Below are 25,329 nucleotides of genomic sequence, written 5' to 3'. Positions count from 1 at the left end.
GAAGGCAGCAAAGGAAGTAAGCAAACCCTTAGCCATAATTATGAGAGCTTCCTTGGACTCAGGGGAGGTACCCATAGATTGGAGATGTGCAAATGTGACCCCAATTCACAAAGGAGGATCAAAGGCTGACACAAGTAATTATAGACCTGTGAGTTTAACTTCTGTTCCAGGAAAATTAATGGAGGCACTGGTTAAAGAAGCACTGCAGGATCAGCTAGACAAGACTTCAGTTATAGCTCAGACACAGCATGGTTTTGTTAAGGGAAAGTCTTGCCTGACCAATTTTATTGGATACTATGATGCAGTCACAAAAAAACTAGATGCAGGGGATAACTTTGATATTATATACTTGGATCTTAGAAAGGCTTTTGATACTGTTGCACAAATTGGAGCAGTGTGGCATTGGAGGCAAATTGCTGATTTGGATAAAGGGCTGGTTGAGGGGGAGAAGACTGAGAGTGGTAATCAATGGACACTGCTCATTGTGGACTAATGTTATTAGTGGAGTCCCTCGGGGTTCGGTGCTGGGTCCATTATTATTTTCTGTATTTATAAATAATATTGATGATGGTATATCAAGCTTAATGTCCAAGTTTGCAGACGATACAAAGGTTGGCAGGGTTGTTAAGGACACTGCTGACGCTATGCTGCTGCAACAGGATCTGGAAAGGTTGTGCAGATGGGCTGAGAGGTGGCAAATGAAGTTTAACATTGACAAATGTAAAGTACTACATATGGGAAACAGCAACCCCAGAGCAACGTATCAACTCTGTGGTACTAAACTGACAGTGGTAGAGAATGAAAAGGAAGTGGGGGTAATTGTGCAGGCAGATATGAAGTTCCCTGAGTAGTGTAGACGAGCTGCAAGAGTAGCTCATAGTGTCTTGTCAATGATATACAGGAATTTTTCTAGCAGGGATAAGGAGGTGATTATTTCCTTGTATAAAGCAATGGTCAGGCCACACCTTGAGTACTGTATACAAGTCTGGAAGCCACATTTCAAGAAGGATGTAGAGCTGCTGGAACGAGTACAGAGAAGGGCAACAACATTAGTGAATGGAACAAAGGGTTGCTCTTATGAAGAAAGGCTTAAGTTCTGCAAATTACAGTGTCTGGAGACTAGGCACCGGCGAGGTGATCTGATAGAGATGTATAAAGCCTTGAATGGTTTGAGCATGCTTAATGCCGATGGGATTCTTTCTCTTCCTCAGAATAATCACCTGAGAGGGCATAAATTCAGATTGAGGAAAGACAGATGTAGAATAGATGTGAGGAAATTTACCTTTAGCCAGCGAGTAGTTGGTTGGTGGAACAGACATCCGTCCTTTGTTGTGGAAGTTGATAGCCTAAATAAATTTAAGACTCAGCTGGACAGATATTTCGAACGAACAGAGGGGTGAAGTGGAAGTTTTTTTTTTTTTTTTTGGCTGATGCTGCATAAGCTTGCTTTCTTGCATCATATGCCTCTACTAATGTTTTTAGTCCATAAATGACTAACATAAGCCAGAATATCACCACTGGATCGACACTGACGGAAACCATACTGGCGATCGTTGATCAGACGGAAGGTTTCTAGGTAGTTTAAGAGTTGGCAGTTAATTGATTTCTACATTATTTTAGAAAGAGTAGAAGTAATTGCGATGGGAGGAATTTGTCACCCTTTTTAGGAACTGGCTGGATATGAGCAAATTTCCAAGCAGAAGGAAAAACACCTTTGGAATAAGAAAGTGAAAAAAGGCGGCAAAGAATAGGAGTAAGTTCAGGAGCACAGGTTTTAAGAACAAGTGGAGAAATACCACCGGGACCTGGAGCTTTCTTAGCATCAAGATTCGTCAAAATCCTTTTGACGGAAAAAAACCACAGGAGGCATTGAATGGAGCGTGTTGGGAATGGTGGGAGGTGTTTTACCAAGATCATTAATATATGTGTTGGAAGAAAATTGGGATGCTAGCAGGTCAGCTTTATCCTTGGCTGAAGTGACAACAGAACCATCTGGTTTGGATAGAGGTTGTTGTTGCTCTGGAGGTTTAATGGCACATCAGCTGCTAAGGCTATAATGTGCCTTTGGATAGAGGTGAAAGCAGAGATGGGCAAAGGTTGTGGCCAATAGCTATGGCAAGAGACCAGATAAAAATAAAAAAATTAAGCCGTTGTATCTGTTGGTTTTTGAAGATGAGGTATGATGACTTATTTTCACTTTTTGGCTTCTAATGCGTTTCTAATTTTCTAATTTCAGCCAAAATTTCTATAACTAAAAATCACTAATGTTTCTCTCCTTATTTTTGGGTATAAATTTTTATTTAAAATTCATAAGAGTTACTTCTATTTTCCTTTATAGGATTGCTTCTTTTTTTAAAATCAAATGAATGCATTCAACTCTCCAAGCTCATGAATGCCTAGACATCTCCAGGATCATAACTAAAGGCCCCAATCTGACACCGAATCCATCCAAAACACTTCACATCCTCGAGAAATTGAATGCAGTATGTCAAAGTATTTAAAATTAAACATCGTTAAAATTTCATGAATGTATAAATAGACAATAATAAATATTTAAAATTACTAGAAATTACTTTCCTTCCTAAAGGGACAAAACTTTTCAACTTGAAGTCGTGATCACTACTTAATTTTAAATGCTTTGACATAATGCATTCAATTTCTCTGGATTGTGAGATGTTTTGAATGGATCTGGGGTTGGATTGGGGGCCTGCGGTTATGATCCTGGGGATGTCTCGGCATTCATGAGCTTGGAGTGTTGAATGCATTTATTTGATTTTAAGTATGGTACTTTTTTAATCATTTTAATTTTCAAATCGTGTGTAAACAAGGAGAGTTTGGAAAGAAGCAATCCTATGAAGAAAAATAGAGGTAACTCATAAATTTTAATTAATTTAGACATAGGACATATTAAGTCATTGCTCTTGGTTCATAGTAAATATAAATTTTTATATACAAATTATTTACTAATGAACAACACAATTAAAACTACAGTTATATTTAAATTTTGTGTAATTTTTATTACCTTATATGAATGTACTCTAAGGCAGCTTAGTTAGCATGATTCTTCTTTGTCTGATACTCATTTGGAGAGTTCTCTGTTCACTTTTCATCAACAACTTGGAGGAGTTTCTAAAGTCCTCTTAATCAAGACTATAGTTAGCGAATCTCAGGCAGAAGGTGTAGGTTCCCTTCCCTTCCTGAGTTATTCCAGGTTTATCTGTCCACACAACATGCAGGTCAGCCCATCATCAACTTGCACCTCTGCAGATAAAACGTATATATACACACCGATTAGCCAAAGCATTATGACCACCTATAGCCGAGTGGTCAAGAGTGGGAATGCAACGGCACATGCTCCTTGAGTAGACCGGGGTTCAAGCCCCTGGCTGCTAAATATGGTCGATCTACCAACCTGCACTGGACCAGCGTGGCAGATTATGGTCCATCTCCCTCATGAATTGTTGAGGAGGCTTCCATCCTGCAGTGGGTTGATAATGGCTGCAGTTTTACCTAATATGATGTTGGTCCTCGACGTGCAGCCTAAACACCTCGTACCTGGCAAGGCATGGACGCTACAAGATTTCTAAATGTGTCTTGTGGTATCTGGTACCAACATATAACCAGCAGATCCTTTAACTCCTGTAAGGTCTGTGGTTGAGACACCACAGAACAGAGTTGCTGTTTCAACACAAATCACAGATGCTCGATGGGATTGATGTCCGGGGAATTTGGAGGCCAGGGCAATAGCATTAGCATTAGTAGAGACATATGATTCAAGAAAGCAAGCTTATTCAGCATCAGCCAAAAAAAAAAAAAAAAAAAAAACAACCACTACTCCCATTTCACCCCTCCGTTCGTTCGAAATACCTGTCCAGCTGAGCCTTAAATTTGTTTAGGCTATCAACTTCAACAACAAGCAATGGGAGTCTATTCCACAAACCAACTGCCCGCTGGCTAAAGGCAAATTTCCGCACATCTATCCGACATCCATCCTTCCTCAATTTGAATTTATGCCCTCTCAGGTGATTATTCTGAGCAAGAGGAAGAATCCCATCGGCATTGAGCATGCTCAAGCCATTCAAAGCCTTATACACCTCTATAAGATCACCTCGCCGATGCCTAGTCTCCAGGCTCTGTAATTTGCAAAACTTAAGCTTTCTTCGTAAGAGCAACCCTTTGTTCCATTCACTAATCTTGTTGCCCTTCTCTGTACTCGTTCCAGCAGCTCTACATCCTTCTTGAAATGAGGCCTCCAGACCTGTATGCAGTACTCAAGGTGTGGCCTGACCAATGCCTTATACAAGGGAATAATCACATCCCTGTCCCTGCTAGAAAAATTCCTGTATATCATTAACAAGACACCATGAGCTACTCTTGCAGCTCGTCTGCACTGCTCAGAGAACTTCATATCTGCCTGCACAATTACCCCCAGGTCCTTTTCATTCTCTACCACTGTCAGCGTAGTACCACAGAGTTGATACGTTGATCTGGGGTTACTGTTTCCCATATGTAGTACTTTACATTTGTCAATGTTAAACTTCATTTGCCACCTCTCAGCCCATCTGCTCAACCTTTCCAGATCCTGTTGCAGCAGCATAGTATCAGTAGTGTCCTTAACAATCCTGCCAACCTTGGTATCGTCTGCAAACTTGGACATTAAGCCTGATACACCATCATCAATATCATTTATAAATACAGAAAACAACAATGGACCCAACACTGAACCCTGAGGAACTCCACTAATAACATTAGTCCACGTTGAGCAGTGTCCATTGATTACCACTCTCTGTCTTCTGCCACTCAACCATCCCTTTATCCATAGCAGCAATTTGCCTCCAGTGCCACACTTCTCCAATTTGTGCAGCAGTCTTCCATGCGCAACAGTATCAAAAGCCTTTCTAAGATCCAAATATATAATATCAAAGTTATTCCCTGCATCCAGTTCTTTTGTGACTACATCATAGTATCCAATCAAATTGGTCAGACAAGACCTGCCCTTAACAAACCCATGCTGTGTCTGAGCTATAACTGAATTCTTGTCCAGATGATCCTGCAGTGCTTCTTTAACCAGTGCCTCCATTAATTTTCCTGGAACCGAAGTTAAACTAACAGGTCTATAATTACTTGTGTCAGCCTTTGATCCTCCTTTGTGAATTGGGGTTACATTTGGACATCTCCAGTCCATGGGTACCTCTCCTGAGTCCAAAGAAGCTCTCATAATTATGGCTAGGGGTTTGCTTACTTCCTTTGCTGCCTCCTTTAATATAACTGGATAGATCCCATCCATCCCGGGTGCCTTTTTTATGTTTATCCTCAACAATTTCTCCTCCACTTTCCTCTCAGTTATTAGAAAATCATCTAGCTCACTGCCAATGTTTACTTCACCTACGACATTCCCCTTCCTGAATAACTCCTCATGTGTGAATGTAGATGCAAAATACTCGTTTAGATTGTTAGCCACCTAAGCTGGATCCTCAACTGTTGAACCATCAACATCCAGTGGACCAATCTGATTCATCCCTTTCCTTCTTGAGTTTAAATAGGTAAACAACTCTTTTCTGTTTTTCTTTGCATCCTTTGCCAAGGATTTCTCATAATCTGCCTTTGCCTGCCTAATCTCCTTTGTGACTTGGTTACAGACCAACTTATATCTATCATAGGCTTCCATGTCACCCATTAATTTGTATGTATCCCATGCATTTTTCTTCTCTGCCATATGTCTCATTAGTTCATCTGACAACCATTTAGGCCTGAACCTTGAACAATATTTCTTGGTTGGTATGTAAAGCGTGGTAGCTTCCAAGATTAGTTCCTTGAATGCTTCCCATTTTGAATTTACTGTTGGTAACATCATCAGTTGGTCCCACTGTATAGAATTAAATACTGTCTCAGACCATCATAGTCGCCTTTACGAAAGCAAAAACCCTTCCCTTTACCTCTGATGGTAGTTACCTCCTTGAGTAAATCCCACTTCAGCACACTGTGATCACTGCCACCCAGTGGTTCCTTTATCTGCAGATTCCTAATGCATGAAGAATCACTACTGATAATCAGATCAAGAGTATTACTCCCTCTAGTTGCCTCCCGAACATGCTGGTGTAGAAAACAATCATCCAATAAATCCACAAAACCCTTGCTAGTGTGTGAGTGACCAACCCACAAATTCCAGTCAATATCTGGGAAATTAAAATCCCCCATTATAAGACTCTCTGATTTACTGGCCCATTCTATTTCCCTGTACAGTATCTTATTATACTCATCAGAGTCATTAGGCCTATAGCACACTCCTACTCTCAATTTTGATTTCCCTATGCTTATGTCACACCAAACTGACTCGACACTGCCCTGTCCATCAATGTCGACTGGCTTCACTTCCTTGGATTTTATGTATTTTTTAACTAATAGCATAACCCCTCCTCCCCTCCTGTCCTGTCTATCCTTTCTTTACACATTGTACTCCCCAAATTCCAGTTCTGCATTCCTTATATCTGTGTGACACCACGTCTCTGATATCCCAACAATATCTGCCTTTGATGTTTTGAGCAATACCTCAAATTCATCAAATTTATTTACTAAACTCCTAGCATTGGTGTACACGCAAGTATACATGCACCTGTTTCTATTCTTAGCTACCCTAATACAACCCATGTGTTTACTTGTACCGCAATGACTTCCAGCAGTCTCTGAAATATCCTGCATCTTGTTTTTCAGGCTTCTGCTCATTCCAATAGAAGCAGTGCAAGAATCTCTTTCACCTCTGCCAGTGGCTACTGTTAATTCATTAGTCTTTGTCTCCCCCCAAGCTAGCAGTTTTCCGACCCACCTAACACTGCCTCGATAGCATCAGCAAATATTCTTGCACCCTTTCTATTTAAGTGTATCCCATCCCTGTAGAAGCAATCTCTCCTGTTAACAAGTACATTCCAGGCTGAAAAAAATTCTACCCCTTGAGCCTTGCACAATCTTTCCAGGGCCGAATGATCGACAAGGCTCTCATCATATACTCCCTCCTATCGTGTCTGGGCAGAATTGCAGACACTTTCAAATTCAACCGTACTTCACGGCTTTTTTTCAACAGTGACCTGTACTTGTTAAGTACTTCCGCTGGTCTCCTACTCTTAATATCATTAGTGCCAACGTGTACAACTATATCACCTTTTGTGCCCTTAAAAGATGATATCTGCTCTACAACGTCATCAACCTTTGCCCCTGGCAGACATACCCTGGTCCTGTTCCACCTATCCTTTTTACAAAGCATGTTCCCCGTTTCCCTGACAATAGAGTCACCAACAACTACTAGTTCCTGTGGGACCAGTGCATTCTGCCTTGGGGGCTGCTTCTGTGTTGCAAGATGACCAAGTGCAAGCTCTGGCTTTGATGTGGGCAGCTGAGAGCTTGATGGGCCCCTCAATTTATTTCCTTCGAGGGCATCCACCCTGTCCTTCAAGGTCTCATATAGGCCCATAACAACGCCGAGTTGTCGCCTAATTTCCTTGCACTCCTTGCATCGTGCACACACAAAGACATCCCCCATGGCAGTATCATGTCCCGTACCCGATTGCTCCGCAAACATCAAGCAAACAGTGCATCTTAAAAGGCTGTGATTCAGAGGGCAACTGCCCCCCCTCAGTTCTCCCCTGAGTCACAGCACTCCCATTAGCTTGAGCCTTTTGCTTTGCTGCTCTGGTCAGAGTCATGATTTCGATTTAAATGTCAGTAAATTTACAATTTCAGAACAAAATTAAAACCTTAAACTTGTATCTTAACACAGTTATAACGCTATATTTATTTTTCAGTATCGAGTGTTATCTACGAGTTACCTTTATATAACTTCTGTATCAAGTAAGTATTAATTATTTGTTACGTTTGTACTCTAAGTCGTTATATATATATATATATATAGTTAAAAGTACAATTTAATTGACAATGAAGTTTAACAAGATTAATAGATCTACTGATTAATTTACAATATTATATTATGCACTATACTATACAAAGCTAATGCTATCGAATTCCGGATATGCTGTATCGCGTTTCAGTAACGAGTGTTATCTACGAAATTCCTTTATATAACTTCCGTATCAAGTTATGTATTAATTATTTATTTTTACTAATTATTTATGCTCCGTAACCTAAGTGGTTATATGTATAGTTAAAAGTACAATTTAATTGCCAATGAAGTTCGACAAGATTAATAGATTTTACTGATTAATTTTCACGTAACAATGGCGGCTGTTTATGAATGGTAAACACGTGGATTTGATACCCTTTCCGATACTAAGTAATACCTACAAATCTCTATCTAAGTTACTTTAACTTTAAGTACCGTAAATAGGAATATAAAGCTACTCTAGAAATAAGTTAATATGTCAATTTAAACTAATAAAGCAGAAAATAAATCAGAAAAAACTTCTCTGTTCCAAGAGCAGCAGAAAGGCACGTCCGCACAGGAAACCCTCGTCCTGAAAACCACAGAACAGAGTTGCTGTTTCAACACAAATCACAGATGCTCGATGGGATTGATGTCCGGGGAATTTGGAGGCCAGGGCAATACCTGAAAATCTTCCTCATGTTCCGCGAACCTGTCTCGAACAATCCAGGCGGTGTGGCATGGCGCATTATCCTGCTGAAAGATGGCACTGCCAGAGTTGAAGACTGTTGCCATGAAAGGATGTACCTAGTCAGCAATGATGTTTAGGTAGGTGGTAGACATCAAGAGTGCCTAGCACATGGATGACTAGACCCAGGGTATCCCAGCAGAACATTGCCCAAAGCACGACACCACCGCCACCGGCTTGTTTCGTCCCACTGTGCATCCAGGTGCCATGACTTCCCTAGGTAAAGGATGCACACGTACCCGGTCATCCACATGGTGCAACAGGAAATGTGATTCATTGGACCAGACAATCTTCTTCCAGTCACTCAAGGCCCAGTTTCAATGCTCACGTGCTCGTTGTAGGTGCTGTCGCCGGTGGGCACTTGGAGCGGCTATGCAGCCCTTTTCAGCAGGGTTCTATGTACTGTTTGTTGTGACATTACTCTGTTACCAGCATTCCAATTACTGGCTAGTTGTGCCACAGTTGCCCTTCTGTTGCCACGTACCATCTAGGAGAGCCTTTGCTCACCTCGATGAGCCATAGTTGTCCAACACCTTGCTGGCGGTTCGTGAGTTTCCTTTCCTCGGACCACTTTCGGTGTGTACTAACCGCGGCTGACTATGAAAACCCCACCATTCGTGCTGTTTTGGATATGCTCTGACCCAGTCGTCTGGCCATTACAATTTGGCCTTTGTCAAACTTGCTTAAGTTCGCTGCCTTTCCCATCTGAAGAATAAGAGGAACACTGATTATCAGAGCTCATTATCAGGTGTTTTTTTATAGTTAACAGTGTCCCGACCTGTACATGCACCGTAGTACACCTGCAGTTGCTTCGATTTGTATAACGACTCGCTGGTCATAATTTTTTGGCTCATCAGTGTATATAGATAAGTGTACACTTGAGGGCTGTTAAAATAATAATAAAAACCCATGTATGACATCATTAGTGGCAGCTTTGTCAGCACAATGCATTGCTTATACCAGATGCCTGTAGATGTCTGCATGTGATTCCCATTAATAACTGGAGGAATTTCTAAAGTCCCCTTCAATCAAGGCTGTAGCTAATCTTAGGTAGAAGGCTTATAGTGTTTCCATGTGAATTATTCTGGGTTTTCAGCTTATTCAACATGCAGACTGTCTTGTGAATATCTTCTTGTACACATACAATACGTATCTTGGATGTGAGTTGCAAATTCAGGAACCATTAAAATATTTGAATTTACTCTTGTATGTTGGAAGGCAACTTAGCACAATACATCACTGTCTGCCACTGATTTGGAGAGATTTGGGTTTAATTCTCATTTATGACCGGAGGAGTTTCTAAAGTCTTTTTCAGTAAAGACTCTAGTTGATCTCTGGCAAAAAGAGCAGACTGTTTCCCTGTGAATTATTCTGGGTTTTTTTATCCTGTACAACATTAGTAAATTAATAAGAGGAGTTTACCTCAATATAGTACGTGGAACACTTCCGTATGATACCCTCCAGAAATTAAAACGGAAAAAGGAAAATCGTTTTGAATATTTTCGTTAGATTCTTTTAATTGTGTTAATTTGAATTTTAATTGTTTTGAATTGATTTTGAATTGTGTTAAATTGATTATTTAATTATTTACATTTTACTTTAATTATTTATATTTTAGTTTAATGTACCGGTAAGTTGTCGATTTTTTTCGTTTTAATTTCTGGAGGGTATCATACGGAACTGTTCCACGTACTATATTGAGGTAAACTCCTCTTATTAATTTACTAATATTATTATCAACGTAGAACATATTGAGTATTACAGCTCTGATTCATACTATCCTGTACAACATACAAACTGCCTTGTGAATACATACTCATACTTGAGTGGTGAATCTGGGCACTATTAAAATATTGAATTTACCCTTGTATGTTGTCCTCTGTGGCAGCTTAGTTAGCATGATATATCATTGTCTGCTACTTGTTTGGTTGGAGGGGTCTGGGTTCGATTCTCTTCCGTGACTGGAGCAGTTTCTAATGTCTTCAGTGAAGGCTGTAGTAGGCTAATCTCAGGAATGTGTAGTTCCCCCCCTGTAAGTTATTCTTGGATTTTCACCCAATTCTAAAAGACAGATATGAATGACAGATAAGCTTCATTGCCACAAAATAATTTGTAATTGTACACCCCTGTGTATATATGCATGCGTGTAATAAGATGTTTGAATTTGAGGATTATTTCCCCCCCCCCCCCCCCCCCCATTTCCTTTTAATTTTTATCTTTTCTTTTCTGGGCTCACTTCGTTCATTCCCGCACTTGCTCTCCTTCATATTCTTGTTTTCTCTGGAACACATCTGCATTTTAGTAACAAAGATTCATGCTGCACCAAATCTGTACTGTACAGTTTTCTATTCTTATTTATAATAAGCTGCACTCTAATTGTAGCAGAATGCACACAAGTGTAGATACCATATACTTTTTCCTCTTTACTTCATTCCATACTACTATTACAGTCTCACTTTAGGTTCCTTTATTATTGGTGCCCTATATTTAAAACTAATTTGTTTCAGACAGAACGTGTGGAAAAAGAATACATCAATGAAAAGAAGGCTGCAGTTAGAGAATTTGAAGAGAAAAAGATTGAATTGAGAGAAAATCTTATTGCTGAACTAGAGGAAAAAAGAAGGATGGTTGAATCAGAACGAAGTACAATGGAACTAACAGGAGGTAGTGCCCTTGTTGCTTCTGCATTTTAATTAAGTTTTAAGATGAAGGTAGACACTATTTTTAAATATTGAATTAATTCAGAACACAAAGTTGTCCTTAAGATTTATTTTGTTATAATCTTTAAGATATAAAAATGTATTAAATGTATATATATATTTTTTTTCCCTTATATTTTAATATAAAGATGAGAGTTTTGCTATGCTCATATCCTTGTATACATTATGACATTATGAATATTTGCGATAATACAGTACTCTGTATTTTCTGAGTTACTTTGTTAGTCTAGCTATATATTTTTAATAGTAAAATTTGTCTGTTGTCTTTGGGTACAAAATTTTTTACCTGAAAGGATAGTTATTGGGAGGGGAAATGGATCATAAAATATTTGCTAACTCTATGGCAATAAATACGAACCATTCTGTAACGTGTAAACAGAGATTGTAGGATAAACTCAACAAGGTTTCTGTATGTTGACACTGCTATTTTATGCCACTTATCCCTCAAAACAGTAGCTAGTACATTACAAAAGTTGGATAACTTGGTCTGGCTTTCAGTTGGATTACAATAGTGGCCCTAGTTGACCAAGTCATGTTTCTGAGATATGCCAAAGTCACTACATTATTGACTGAGCCATTTCATCATGAGATATTGTTATGCTGTGATGCAAGTAAGGCACTTTTATAGGAAATTCCCTCCACATTGGTGAGCTGAATTGTTTGTAATGTCATAGTGGGAAATAGCCGTGAATGACAAACAGTGGGTCTAGACTAGTGATCCTAAACTGTTTTGCAAAAAACAAAAATGGTCTGCGTTTGTTTAGTCATCATGTGTGATGAGGGCCTTTAGCTCAGAAATATGTTGTGCAAACTGCACCTTCAAACATTAGTATAAATTTAAAAATTCCATTTATGCCCCCAAGGGATCAAATTCATATTTATTTTAACAGCCCCAAAATTTGTCACTCATAATTAAGCATGTGTTGTGTGTGTTTGTGTTCATCGGCCAGTTTGTATGTTGTGCAGGCTGAAAAGCCCAGAACAACTTACTGGGTAGAGGGGCTATTTTCTTCACCTAAGATGGGCTAACTACAACCTCAGTTAAAAAAGGACTTTAGAAATTCCATTCTCGGATGTGAATCAAATCCACACCTCTTCTAATGATTGGTAGACAGCGACATATTGGTACTACAGTTAACAGTGGGTTATGGATTGTTTATGCAAATATTTAAGCTTGATCTCACAATGTGTGTAATTGTTCCTGCATATTTTATTCCAGAACAAAATCTCCAATTAAAAAAAATGTAATGTGAGAAACATGCTGCCTTCCAGCATGTGTTGGGACACTGAAAAAATATCTGGTTAACAAAAAGAAATTTTTAATAATGAATATAACCTGCATGAGCTTTAATGATATCAGTCACTCTCTGAGGGATGCTTTCTACATGTTTTTATGTGGAGACTAGAGTTTTGATCCACTCCTCTCATTATAATACTGCTTGTTCTCTGCTCGAACTAGGATTAGGGTTTCTTGTCATTTCAAACATCCCAAAGGTTATTTATTTCGATTGAGATGTATTCTCAAGCTCTAGACTGTAAACTTCCACTGGTTTTCATGTTTGCCACATTATTCTCCTCAAACTACTGTTCTGCTAACTGTATTTTGTGATAGAGAACATTGTCATGCTGGTACAAGTGCAGCTCCTCGCCAAAGAATTACCACAGTGCACAAGGCATAATTGTTCAGTATCGTGTCACAGTAGACAACTCCATTCATCATTTCTTCAGTAAGAACCAATGGGTCAAGTCCATGTCACATAAAACAGCCGTATAGCTTTACACTACCACCACCAAACTTCATTATTGATGCAGTACTATCCTGGTGAAATTGTTCTTTGTGTAAATGCCTCACATGCACACTAGTGTTCCCATCTGATGTCTAGTTTGTGTACTGGAAATTAGTGAAATAATGGTTTATGTAGCATGCTTCATTACTACATGTGTTCTGCCACTGCTGTAATGTTCAGTGCTTTCATTTTCTGCATTTTCCATTTATGTTCATCATAGTTTCATCAATGAAAACCAGTGGAAGTTAAAGCCACATTGAATAGCTCCACACCATCACCAAATTTCATTTTTTATGAAGTACAATCCAGGAACTGTTCTTTGGTTAAATGCCATGCCAAGAAGTGGCCAGTATACTGAGGTTACACAATAATGTGTATTGTGAGCAGCTTCATGACCATAGCAACCCATTCTTGAGGAGTTTTCGTAATAATTGCTGATCATGCACTTATCCCAGTTCTGTCAACTGTCTCTCAAGTCAATTAATTAAGGTTGCCTTTGCAGTTTCCTCTAACTATCCATTTCAGCTTTCACATGCTCATGAGTGGTGGGGGCAGTAATTAATGGTGGAAGCTTTTGGAACCATTGCTGGCATTTTCATGCATTTAGAGCTTCATCATCATACCATCTTGAATGCTCTTTGTGGCTGCAGTTGTATTATGCTTTTTTAAAATTTATAAAGCATTGTATGCCTAATTTATTCTTTGCTTGTTTCTAATAACTGGAAAAAAAAAATAAATAAAAAATTTAAAAAAACCAGATCATTTAACTCATGGACTAGTGACTAATGTCTATATAAATTAGTATAGAAGTATATGATGAGATATGTGTAGATATATGTATAAATAAGATAAGTTTTGACTACTTTCAGGGCAACCTGATATTTGGTCTTTTAACTTGAATGCATAACAGTACAACATTAAGTTTGGTTTATTTAAGAAAAAATAGTGTATGCTAAGGGAAATGTTCAATTTGAACACAGTTTTCAAAAAATGCCAGTTTTGTTTCTGCATAAAATTTTAACACTGTGATATCATAACTTATAGACCATCCAGTACTGTATTCAATTATACTTGGCCAACTAACACCATGAATTAACTTTTATCAGTGCTATTTGCAGAACTCCCTAACTTTTCATTCCACAGCTAGTGAAAAGGTTATCATTTGCCAACATATGAGGAAAACTTGTTCAAAGTCCTAAGAAAAATCAACATATCTCAGTATCCCAGCCTGTCATGTGGAAAATTTTGAGAAATGCAGTAATTTTAAGAAAGAAATTTATTTCAGAAATAAATATTTGACAGTGCACTGTCACAAACAAAAGCAAAGGCAGAACACAGCTGTTTTGTGCATAGTTCTGCTGATGCCATCTACATAGTAGAAATTTTTTAAAATTTTCTTTGCCACATGTCAGTTCATTAGAAATGCTGGTTTACAAAATACCAGATAAGCTGACTTTTACTGTACAACTGTCTAACAGTATTCATTTTTCTTACAGATTCTATGGAAGTGAAACCAGTGACAACCAGAAAACTACGACGACGACCAAATGACCCATTACCAATTCCAGAAAAGCGGAGAAAAACTTCACCTAATATCCTTTTACTATTCTTTTAAATGGATTAATTCAAAAGTAGCTTTACAATTTACACAGTGATTTGCTGACAGCAATTTCAAATGTCAATTATTAATTTAGTGTGTTGTGAACTTAATAAAATATATAATGCAACAGTGATGAAAACTGTGGGCTTAGTTTTTATTGGTGACTGTAGGTACAAGTTTTATTGATAGTTGGCACTCATGTAATGTAAACAACAAAATGGCAACTTTCAGTTGAACAGATGGGAGTGTTGTACATTTCTCTGTTTTTGCCAACTAGGCTAGCCGGGTGGGTAAAGTGCTTGCCTGGCAACCCAAAGGTTGCGGGTTCGATTCCCGCCTCTGGCTTGGATCAAAGTACTGCAAAAACCTTGGGAGGTGCATTATGGCCACATAAGCCTATGCGCCAACAACTACCAAAAAAAAAAATTTCTCTGTTTTAACAGTCAAAATGGACAGTGCACATTCAAAGTTTCTACACACTATATTGGAATGCAGCCTTCCAGTAGAAATTTTGTTTGTACAGGTTGTTCTTTGCTCCATGCTATGCATAGCAAAGAACAACCTGTATATATGCGTAAGTAATGAAACTGGAAAATATGAGGACAACTTTTTTTCAAAGTCCTAAAAAATCAATATCAGGCTAATCACAGTATCCCAGCCTGTTGTGTTAAAAATTTTAAGGAAATGTTTTGAGCCTAAACCATTTCTTTTTTCACATTTTGGTGCAGATGGACAATGTACATTTTCTCAATTGTTTTGTCTTCATTGGTGAGTGCACTTTCATTTGGATGGATTAGTAAATGAACAGAATATTAAGATCTTGGGAAATGAAAAACATGCTTTTTTTGGAACTTATTAGTGATAGTCCCCAAGTAGAATGCTTTTGGCTGCCAGCCACATGAAGGTTTGTTTGTCTGTTTAACTTTGGAGGGAAAAACCATCTTGGCATGTTAAAAAACTTTCTTCTACCATAATTTATTGAAGATGACCTGAATCATCAGGCTACATACTAACAAGATATTGAAGGCCCCTTCCATATCAGTGAAGAGGTAAGAAATGCATAGCATCTCTTCATATCAAGGAATTTCTAGATATGGATGGGTGGATGAGATGAGCAGTTCATCTCATCCACAAATCCACACTATTGGGTTTTTCCCTCATTAAGGATCTTACTACATTTACCAGCTACGGTTATCAGAATGTTTACAAAAGTTAACTGAATCTAAGTTGCTACTGATCATGTAACACCTAATGAGTTAAGAGTCATAGCAGGAAATTGACGGTTGGTAGTATTGCATGAATGCATAGCTGCCTACTATCTGGATGATTCTGCCACAACATCACCTCCTAAAAATAAAACTGACCCGTTAGCATCCTTCTGCATTGCTAAGATCAGCAATGCAGAAGATATTTCACCATTCTTAATGGGGAAACCTTGTCAGCAGACAATTGACAAAATGCAAACAGTGCTAAACAAAAACATGGGTGCTCACTCAGCAGCATAACATCAGCTCATTCATATAGAACGAATCTAAAACTGGCCACTTACTGTTTTAGATTTATTCCGTATGAATGAGCCATATTTATTCTGTATGAATGAGCTATATTCATTCTCTATGAATGAGAAATAAAAATTTGGCAAAGGTAAAGAAAAAGACTACTACAACCATGGCAACTTTCCTGCTATGTGCTCATTAAATGGAGAACATGTGTGGTTGGTCAGTTGTCTGCTGGCAAGATTTCTCCATTATGCACTTAGTTGGCACTATTCTAATATTCGCAATAGCAAAATGCAAACAGTGCTAAACAAAAAATGTGAGCGGTCACTGCAAATTTACCCCACATCTTAATAAACTTGTGAACTGCCGACATCATCAATGATAAAGTGATATTTACTTTTAGCCAGCAACATGAGAAGATATCTAGCATTTTGACATTTGTTTCTGTATGCAAAGTTGTTGTTCAAAAATTTCTAAACCGTATGTTGTGACTTTTTTTTTTTTTTCAGAGCTGTCTTTGCCTTCACACATTCTATATTTCACCACAAATTTTTGCAGCTCGCTGCACTTAATAATGTTAATGGAAAAGTGATTACATTCAAGAGTAACAATTTTTTTTTTTAACCACATAAGAGGAAACCTAGCTTTTCTTATAAATTTCCATTATGTCTGCATTTCGAAGTCAAACAAGTCAACATGATTACATTTAACAAAAATGTAATATATTTAGAAACAAGAAAATTTTATGGAAAGATTTCTTCTCTACTAACGATTCAAATTGTTAAGTATTCTGACAATTAAAACTAACTAATTATATCATTTTATTTGGTAATACAGCAGACTCTTGATTTACCAGGATCGGATTAACCGGGACACTACAAGACTCCAAATTTAAAAAAAAAAATCAACCAAAAATCATAAAATTCAAGGAATGACTAGAATAAACATATGTTTTGCAAGTCGTAAATAAGCAACAAGAAGCAGCGTTATAAGTCATCATTGGGAGATTAATGTGCCTATTATCTTGCAACCCCCACTGTCTTTACACACGGCGCTCAAAAAAAAAAAAAAGAAGACCAAATGTTTAGTTTGTTTTAGTGAGTTGCGTCGATTGTTGTGTTTGATCGCACTGCAAAAACACAAATTTTGTTTCGTTATTTATGTCAGGGATGTCGAAACTTTTTTATAGTAAATATATATATATTTTTTTTTTTTTGGAAATCGCAAAAATGATGGGCTAATGCAAAAGAGTTCCACTTTCAGTTAAACAAAAATTTGAAATTATTCAAAATTTTGAAAACGGTGCATCCGTTAAATCTTTAATGAAATATTATAATGTTGGTGACTAAACCGTATGCAATATGTAAAAAATAAAGGGAAGCTATTAGATTTAAAATCGACATTGCAAAAAATAAAGGGAAGCATCGTATTGGACACGCGAGTAGTACGTGGTAAGTTTTTTTTTATCTATCGCCATAATTTTTGCGTAGGTTGCTGAACATTTTTCGATACAGTAAGTCCCCAACTTACGCAACTACGGATTTACGTAAATTTTTTTTTTTTTTGCTCATTTTTTTTTTTTTTTTTTTTTTTTTTTTTCAGGATTGTAAAATTTAAAACAACAAAAAAAATAATAAGCAATCAATAACGATCACGGCATGCACAAATTGCAGAGGTGAGATTGGAGTAAAAAACAAAAAATAGGAAAGAAGAGAAGATCCTTACAATTTATTTATGGTTTTTTTTTATATGACAAGATTTCAGTGAAGGGGACCCACATCTCACCAAAATAACGTAAAACCCACAGAATTCTAGCTATTGGTATTTTCAAATGCAATAAGATCAAGTTCAATGCTCTACTGTAATTTAGAAACCTAACAGTGAGACTTGGAAGCAGTTGTATGGAACTTCTAGCTGTGTATTTCAAAAGGAGAAATAATTTTATTTTTATTGTACTGTAAATTATAATACATTTTTCATGTAAATAACATGTACAACAGCTGTTCAATAAAGAATGATCATAATTTTTCCTGAACAACCATACTGCTTGCCATTTTTAGCCAAGTTGTGGAATTTAAGACCAAACCAAGCTGCATCTCACAGCAACTGCGCAGTTGACTCGTGCATGGTGTGACCTTGGAGGTCGGTCAGGTTTATGTATGTTTAGTTTTGTCTATGTAACAATGGATGCGACATGCGAGGAACAGTATGCTGCTCTTAAATTTTGTTTCCATCCCAAGAAAACATCAGTGAAGCCTATGAAACGCTAAAAGAGGCTTATGGCAAATATATGCTTTCACATAGCATAGCTCACAGATAGTTTAGATTGTTTAAAGATGGATGTAATTCAATCACGAAATTAGCAGTCCTGGAGCTCCAACCACTGCTCTTATCACCACAAAACCATAAACACTGCTTCTGTAATCATGAGAGAGATCATCATATTACCACCAGGGCTCACATCTGATGAGTATGGGCTTGGCAAACCCAGGGTCCTGAGCTGGATATCATCATTCTTCTCTTTCTTGGTGATTCCCTTCTACTTCTCTCTCTCTCTCTCTCTCTCTCTCTCTCTCTCTCTCTCTCTCTCTCTCTTTCTCTCTCTTTCTCTCTCTCTCTCTCTCACACACACACACAGGGTAATTCAGAAATTTTTTGGCTGGTGCAGCAAAAGCCTCAGGCTTCCCACCATATGGCTAATTATAATAATAATATAACATAATATAAGAATGGAAATTAAGTTTAGTAAAACAACTGGCAGATATTTTGAGAATATCAGTAGGAAGCACGTATGGTATTCTCCATGACCATTTGCATATGACACATGTTTGTACATGCTGGGTTCCAAGACTACTCACACTTTAGCAACAGCAAGTTTGCATAGAGGTTTGGCAGGAGCTGCAACACAGACAGTTACTGAAGATGTTCTGCACAAGGTGATAATGGTGAATGAGACATGGCTTCATCATTTCAATCCAGAGAGTAAGCAACAAAGCTCTTTTTTGAAGTCTACCTCATTGCCGATACTGAAAAAAGGAAATGTGACTTCTGCAGGAAAGGTTATGGTCACCTCTTTTTTTGACATTCAAGGAATGGTTTTCCAGCATGTTGTGCCACATCATACGACTGTTACAGAACCATACTGCAAACATGCAGGATCACATTGGTCTCAAACAACCACAGCTACACACAGGTGGGTGGATGCTGTATTATTACACTGTGAGACCTCACATTGCTCATACTGTCATCGAGTACTTAGTCAGCATTAATATCTAATGTGTTTTTCTCATCCATCCTACAGCTCTGACCTTGTGATTTTTTATTTCCAAAGTTAAAGAAGGAGCTGCAAGGAAAATGTTTCCAATCTTCGGAAGAAGTTGTAAAGACATAGGAGACAATTTTCAAATGCATGTCAAAAAATGGCTTTCACCATGTTTTTGAAGAATGGCAGAAATGTTGGAGTAAGTGCATTTCATCAAATGGGGACTACTTTGAAAAGGACCATCAAAATGTGAATGATTAATAAAGGTATGTTGTGAAAAAAAAATTATGGTCATTCTTCATTGAACAGTCCTTGTCTATTAAAAATCTCTCAAGAAGGACACACCACTGCATGTAGTAGTTATAAATACAATTATACACTTGCACAGGTTGTAGTATAGAAATTAGTATACTTCACATTTATTATTATCATCATCAAATTTATATAGCACACTCTTGAATTTTGCTGTTAAAATTGTTATTATCTCTTTCTCTTCATTCTTTATTGATATGTTTTTATTTCTTATATACATTTTTATTATAATGTTGTGTACTTTAACTCTCAGTATCTCAGCTAAATTATCTATTAGATGAAAATGATATTCTTGAAGATCTGAAAGTGCTAAATAAGGTAACTTGTTTTTGCTTTCTTATAGTGAAAAGTAGCCACTGTTAACTTGCCTTGCAATAGTTATAAATATGATTAAGTGTACAGAATTGAATTACAGCTGTATGATGCAGTAGAAAGGGAATTGTGTAAGCTGTGTTATGAAATACAGTAAACCCCCGCTATTCGCGGGGGTTACGTTCCTGAGAAATGTCGCGAATACCGAAAACGCGAATACTGAGTTATGGCTCCCATAATAATAAAGGGGTTCCGTTCCAAAGTATGAAATATATAAGAAAAACTAGTCTAAAATTTTGCCTATGTATGTATTATATGTACCTTCATAATATGACTATGTACATAGACAGTACATAGTGAAATGCAAGCATATGGCATCGAAATGAAAATAAGAAACAATTTAATATTAAATGTAATATTTATTAGAAATTTCAAACAAATCTCTCAAACCAGCGCCTTTGCTAGCAAAAAAACTTATCCCGCCTGTGCTATCACCAGTTTCGCTAAAGTGTTGATAAAGGAGTTTTGCCTTTTCACGAATGATGTGTGAACTTAACGGAATTTTATTTTGAGTTCGGTCTTCTATCCACAGATTTAAAGCCTTTTCCATTTTTTCTAATTTAACATCACGAGTTACAGAGCAAATTTTTGAAGCAATTAGCGCGTTTTCACGGACACTACGGTGGATTTTTTCTTCCGATTTTTTGATTGATCCGTTGACTCATTGATTTTATAATGTTTTGCCACTGAGACACTTTTACCATTAGAAATTTTATCTAATAACTCAATTTTATTCGCTAATGTCATCACCTTCTTTGATATTATCACATTTCTCTTGTTATTCGTAGCCATATTTTTGTAGGGGTTAGAAAGAACTTGTCCACAATAAAGTCACTTTGTTCCGTTAACACACTCGAAAAAGTCTGTTTTACACTGCAAAACGGTATATTTATCATTTTTTAAGATATCAATTTATAAATTGATAAATTTATTTAATTTATAAGCATATAAATTAAAAGCAAACGACGAAACCTTCCATGACAAGCGCATAACCCATACCGAACAAGGATTAGCGAGAAACATCCACGCTCGCGATTTTGTCACCCCTCTTCCCCCACCCACTGAGCGCTGTTTTAACCGGAAAAGATAATTTTAGCCACACCCATGTTTTTTTTATGACGGAAAATATTCACGGCGCATTAAAATTCACATTTTTTTAGGTTTCATTTTATATTAAATCGGCGATCGCGAATACGCAAAACCGCAAATACAGATACCGCGAATAGCAGGGGTTTACTGTAGTTGTGGAAATGGACCTTCCCTTCAATAATTATCCCTTAGACCAGTGGTCAACAATCTTTTTCTATGGCAGATCACATCTTGCTTTACGAATTTTTTGTTGCATCATAATAGTCGATTGGTAATGAAAACTGTGTAGTATAGATATTGAAGATTATGTAGGATGTAATCAATAAATAAAAATAATTCACAAATCTTTTATTTACATTTTTGAAATATAATTTTTAGTAATGAAGTATAAGAATTTTTAATGGCTTCCTTGATGCTGAATTTCTTTGGAAAGGTATACGAAATCTGGTTGGTACGAGGGGGTATCAAAACATTTGTATCCTTACCTAGAAATAATAGCCCTAGAAAGGTGAAACTTCACAGCAACTTTAATCTTTTTCTATGTACTCTCCGTTTATAGTAACACATTTTTCCCATCTATGGATCAGCTGTTTAATGCCTTGATCATAGAAATCCGTACTTTTTGCCTGAAACCACGATTCTGCTTCATTGATGACTTCCTGAGACGAATCAGAGCAGTGTCCACAAAATGGTTTCTTCATTTCTCGAAACAAGAAGTCTGACGGTGCTAGGTCAGGAGAATAGGGTGGGTGCTGCAGTAGTTCAAAGCCACACAAATCCAACAATTGGCGAGAACATTGCATTCAACATTGCTTCTGCAAAGGCATCAGCAATCTTGGAACCCATCGTGTGGGCAGACCCGTAAATAATTCCCACTGCATTTGCGATGAAGGGAATTGTCACACACCTGTCATACAGCACCAGCTAATCAACCTTTGCAACAATCTCACTGTCTGTGGATGTTGATGGCCTTCCTTCTCTTGACTCGTCAAAGACACTTGTACGACTGCACTGGAACTCCCGTTTCTACTTTTTTAGTGTCGTAGGATGGACAATTCTGCCCATACACAGCTTTCATTTCTTTGTCAATGTTTTGAGCTTTCTTGCCCTGCAAATACAAGAACTTGATTACTGCTCGATACTCCACTTTGTCAACCATAGTATCCTTCCTCAGATTCTGGGCTCCACCTCTGGTGTATAATCACCTATGGGAATGAAATTTCACATGTTAGTTATTGAATATATAGACAACTTATATTAAAAACGACATCTTCCTACTGATGTTTTATCTAGGTCAGGGTACAAACTTTTTGATACACCCTCATATTTGATACTTTTAATGGTACACGATTCTGAATTGTCTTTTGTTAGCTGGCTTCATAATGGATTTAACACATTTCATTTGAGAAAATATTTGTTTACTATAGAATAACTGAATACAGATAGAATGGTGATTGAAATTTTTTTCATATAGCAAAATTTTAGTGGAAGAGAAATCCAACATTCAGATATTGCTTTTAATCGATTTGAATATTTTTTTTTCTAATTCATGGCACAATTCTTTGAATTTGGTTGTCCATAAAGCTAAACTTTTGAATTCTATTAATTCCACCTGCAAATTGTCATTTAATAAAAATTCAAAATACTGAAGTGTGTGAGACATCCATTTCATTGATTTCCTCAGGATTAATTATGAATGAAAACATTGGACCGTGTAATTTAAAATTTCGGAATCTATTTTCAAATTCTGTTTTTATGTTACCGATATGATTGTTAAAAAATTTTGATTTTTAATATTTTTTAAATGAATTAAAATGTTCAGCTACAGATCAACCAAATCATGCTAGCGGTTCACTTTATGACTTGCATGTCATAGATTGCCGACCACTGCCTTAGACATAAAGGAAAAGTTGAAAAAATCACAAAACAAAATGTAGAATATTATTTGAATAAATAAATAAATTTTCTTATTATACTCCAGCATGGCCATATAAGGTCATGGTAGCATTGTATGGGAAATTAATGAATCCAGTAATATCAAGATGGTAACTGTGATCTGCCTAACTGTAAGTTGATATATGTCCAGCCCTTCTCGTATTTATTATTTATTTATTTTTATTATTTTTTTTTTTCTTGTGGCTGTTACTCTTAAGAAATGCAAATACAACATTTATAAAAAAAGTAAATATGTGCATATCTTCTTTTAATTAATGATTTGAAAACTTCAAAAGTTGGGTTAAAAGCAATAAGCATTCTTACAGGACCATACAAGCTACTCTGAAAAGACAAGTACCAACCTTCTTGTTTTTTGTTACTGCAACTAATATTCAACTAGAAGAATGAACTGAGATCCCTACTAATCACTTAGTCAGAGCTGCCTACATTATCATGAGCAGCTGGACTACAGTGGTATTCTTGACTAAATGAAGTGCATTGAGATGAAAGTATGCGTGGAGCATATACACCTTGAAAATTTAGCATATTCATAAATATCTGTTGTTTTCATTGTTTTAAACTGCCAGAATTAATCCATTTCCATTACTGTATTGAAAATTTATATTGATAAATTTTAGCATTTGCAATTTTTAATGTTTGCATTGACAGAATTGAATCTGGCTGGAAGCAACAAAATTTTGTATTAGGCATGATTGCCATTTCTATATAATGTAGAATAAATAATAACCATTTAATGGTGCTTTCTGTAATTGTGATTGATGTTTGGTGTCTTTGTAACACGTTTGATGTCATCCTGTTTGATATCTTTGATATCGTCACACAGGAAATCATAATAATAAATTAACACTTACAGTGGCAGACAAAAAAACTGCATCACCTTAAAAAGTAACATTTGTAGTGAAACATATAAGATATTGTTTGATTACAGTCATTTTGTTTTCGCAAAGCAAAGGTATTGCGTCAGATAATGCTTCAATTGCATCAGCCATTTCTATAAATATGGCATTGGAAGGGTATACACGCTCATTAGTATCCTGTTTTGTGGAGGTGTAAGCATTGCTCCATATGTTCAGCTGACACCAAGAAAAAAAAGTGTAGCTGTTGCTCTGTCCCAGGCAGGGCTTTCTGCGTGTGCTATCGCTGATAAAATAGTCTACCACCAGTCAACAGTATCCTGGGTGCTGAAATTAAAGCATGAAACCGGTGATATGAAGAGAAGATCTGGATCAGGCTGGAAGAGAGTGACTACACCTTCCCAAGATCGATATTTGAAATGACTATGCCTTTGTAATCAGCATATTTGTGCTCCTGATCTAAAACTGGACTTTGAGATGGCCTCTGGTATTGAAACACAAACTATTGAAAGACAGCTTTCGGAATGTGGTCTGCATGCCTATCGGTCCAAGAAGAAGCCTTTGTTGACCCAACAAATGAGGAAGAAACAGCTTGCTTGGGCCAAAACACGTTTCACGGACAAAATAGCAATGGGACACCATCTTTTCTGATGAATTGAAATGCAACCTGCATGGCTCGGATGGGAAGTGATATGTCAGAAGACGAAAATCGAAGGCATACAATCCTGACTGCATAAAACCAACTGTAAAGTTCTCCGCCGGTCAGATGGTCTGGGGATGCATAACAAGCAAAGGGGTGAGGCGAATTAAGTTTATTAATGGAACGGTGAATGCAGAATCCTACACTGTTATCTTGGAGGAGTGCCTGAAACCCATTATTAGGGTTCACCACACTGTAGCTCAATGAGGAAAAACAAAATATCGAGGACTTATTTTGCTGATTTACAGTACATAAAACTATTATGTTAACTTGTCATTTCAGTTTGTACACGTAAATGAAATAAAATGTATGTTTGGTTGTCATGATTTCCATTTGCATGATTTCTCATATTTCTGTTAATTATGCATTTTACCCTTTGGAAAGATATTTATGGCAATTAGGTATATCAGGTGGAGTCTTTATTGGATTTCATTCACAGAGATATATATCCCATCTAATAAATGCATTTCGAATATTTCTGCAACCCACAATGCAGCATAAAACACATTATTTGCAAAATTCACAAGTGATGCAGTTTTTTTGTCCGCCGCTCTATATGT

At 37.1% G+C, this 25,329-nt stretch overlaps 1 protein-coding gene across 1 annotated transcript in view; it reads left to right on the top strand.

Annotated features, from left to right (window-relative positions):
* The window catches only part of LOC150088902 (sin3 histone deacetylase corepressor complex component SDS3-like), a 103,621-nt gene that overhangs the window by 45,177 nt on the left and 33,115 nt on the right, over positions 1 to 25,329 (top strand). The window contains exons 4-6 of the mRNA XM_090370948.1: positions 11,126 to 11,282; positions 14,622 to 14,715; positions 20,053 to 20,116. Of these exons, the coding sequence (XP_090227074.1) occupies positions 11,126 to 11,282; positions 14,622 to 14,715; positions 20,053 to 20,116 (315 nt within the window). The remainder of the gene's footprint in view (positions 1 to 11,125; positions 11,283 to 14,621; positions 14,716 to 20,052; positions 20,117 to 25,329) is intronic.

This window comes from Mastigoproctus giganteus, chromosome 3, assembly GCF_048544385.1.
Source record: "Mastigoproctus giganteus isolate SK-2022 chromosome 3, ASM4854438v1, whole genome shotgun sequence".
Taxonomy (NCBI): domain Eukaryota; kingdom Metazoa; phylum Arthropoda; class Arachnida; order Uropygi; family Thelyphonidae; genus Mastigoproctus; species Mastigoproctus giganteus.
The sequence above is the reverse complement of the archived record's forward strand: the minus strand, read 5'-3'. Positions and strand labels throughout refer to the sequence as shown.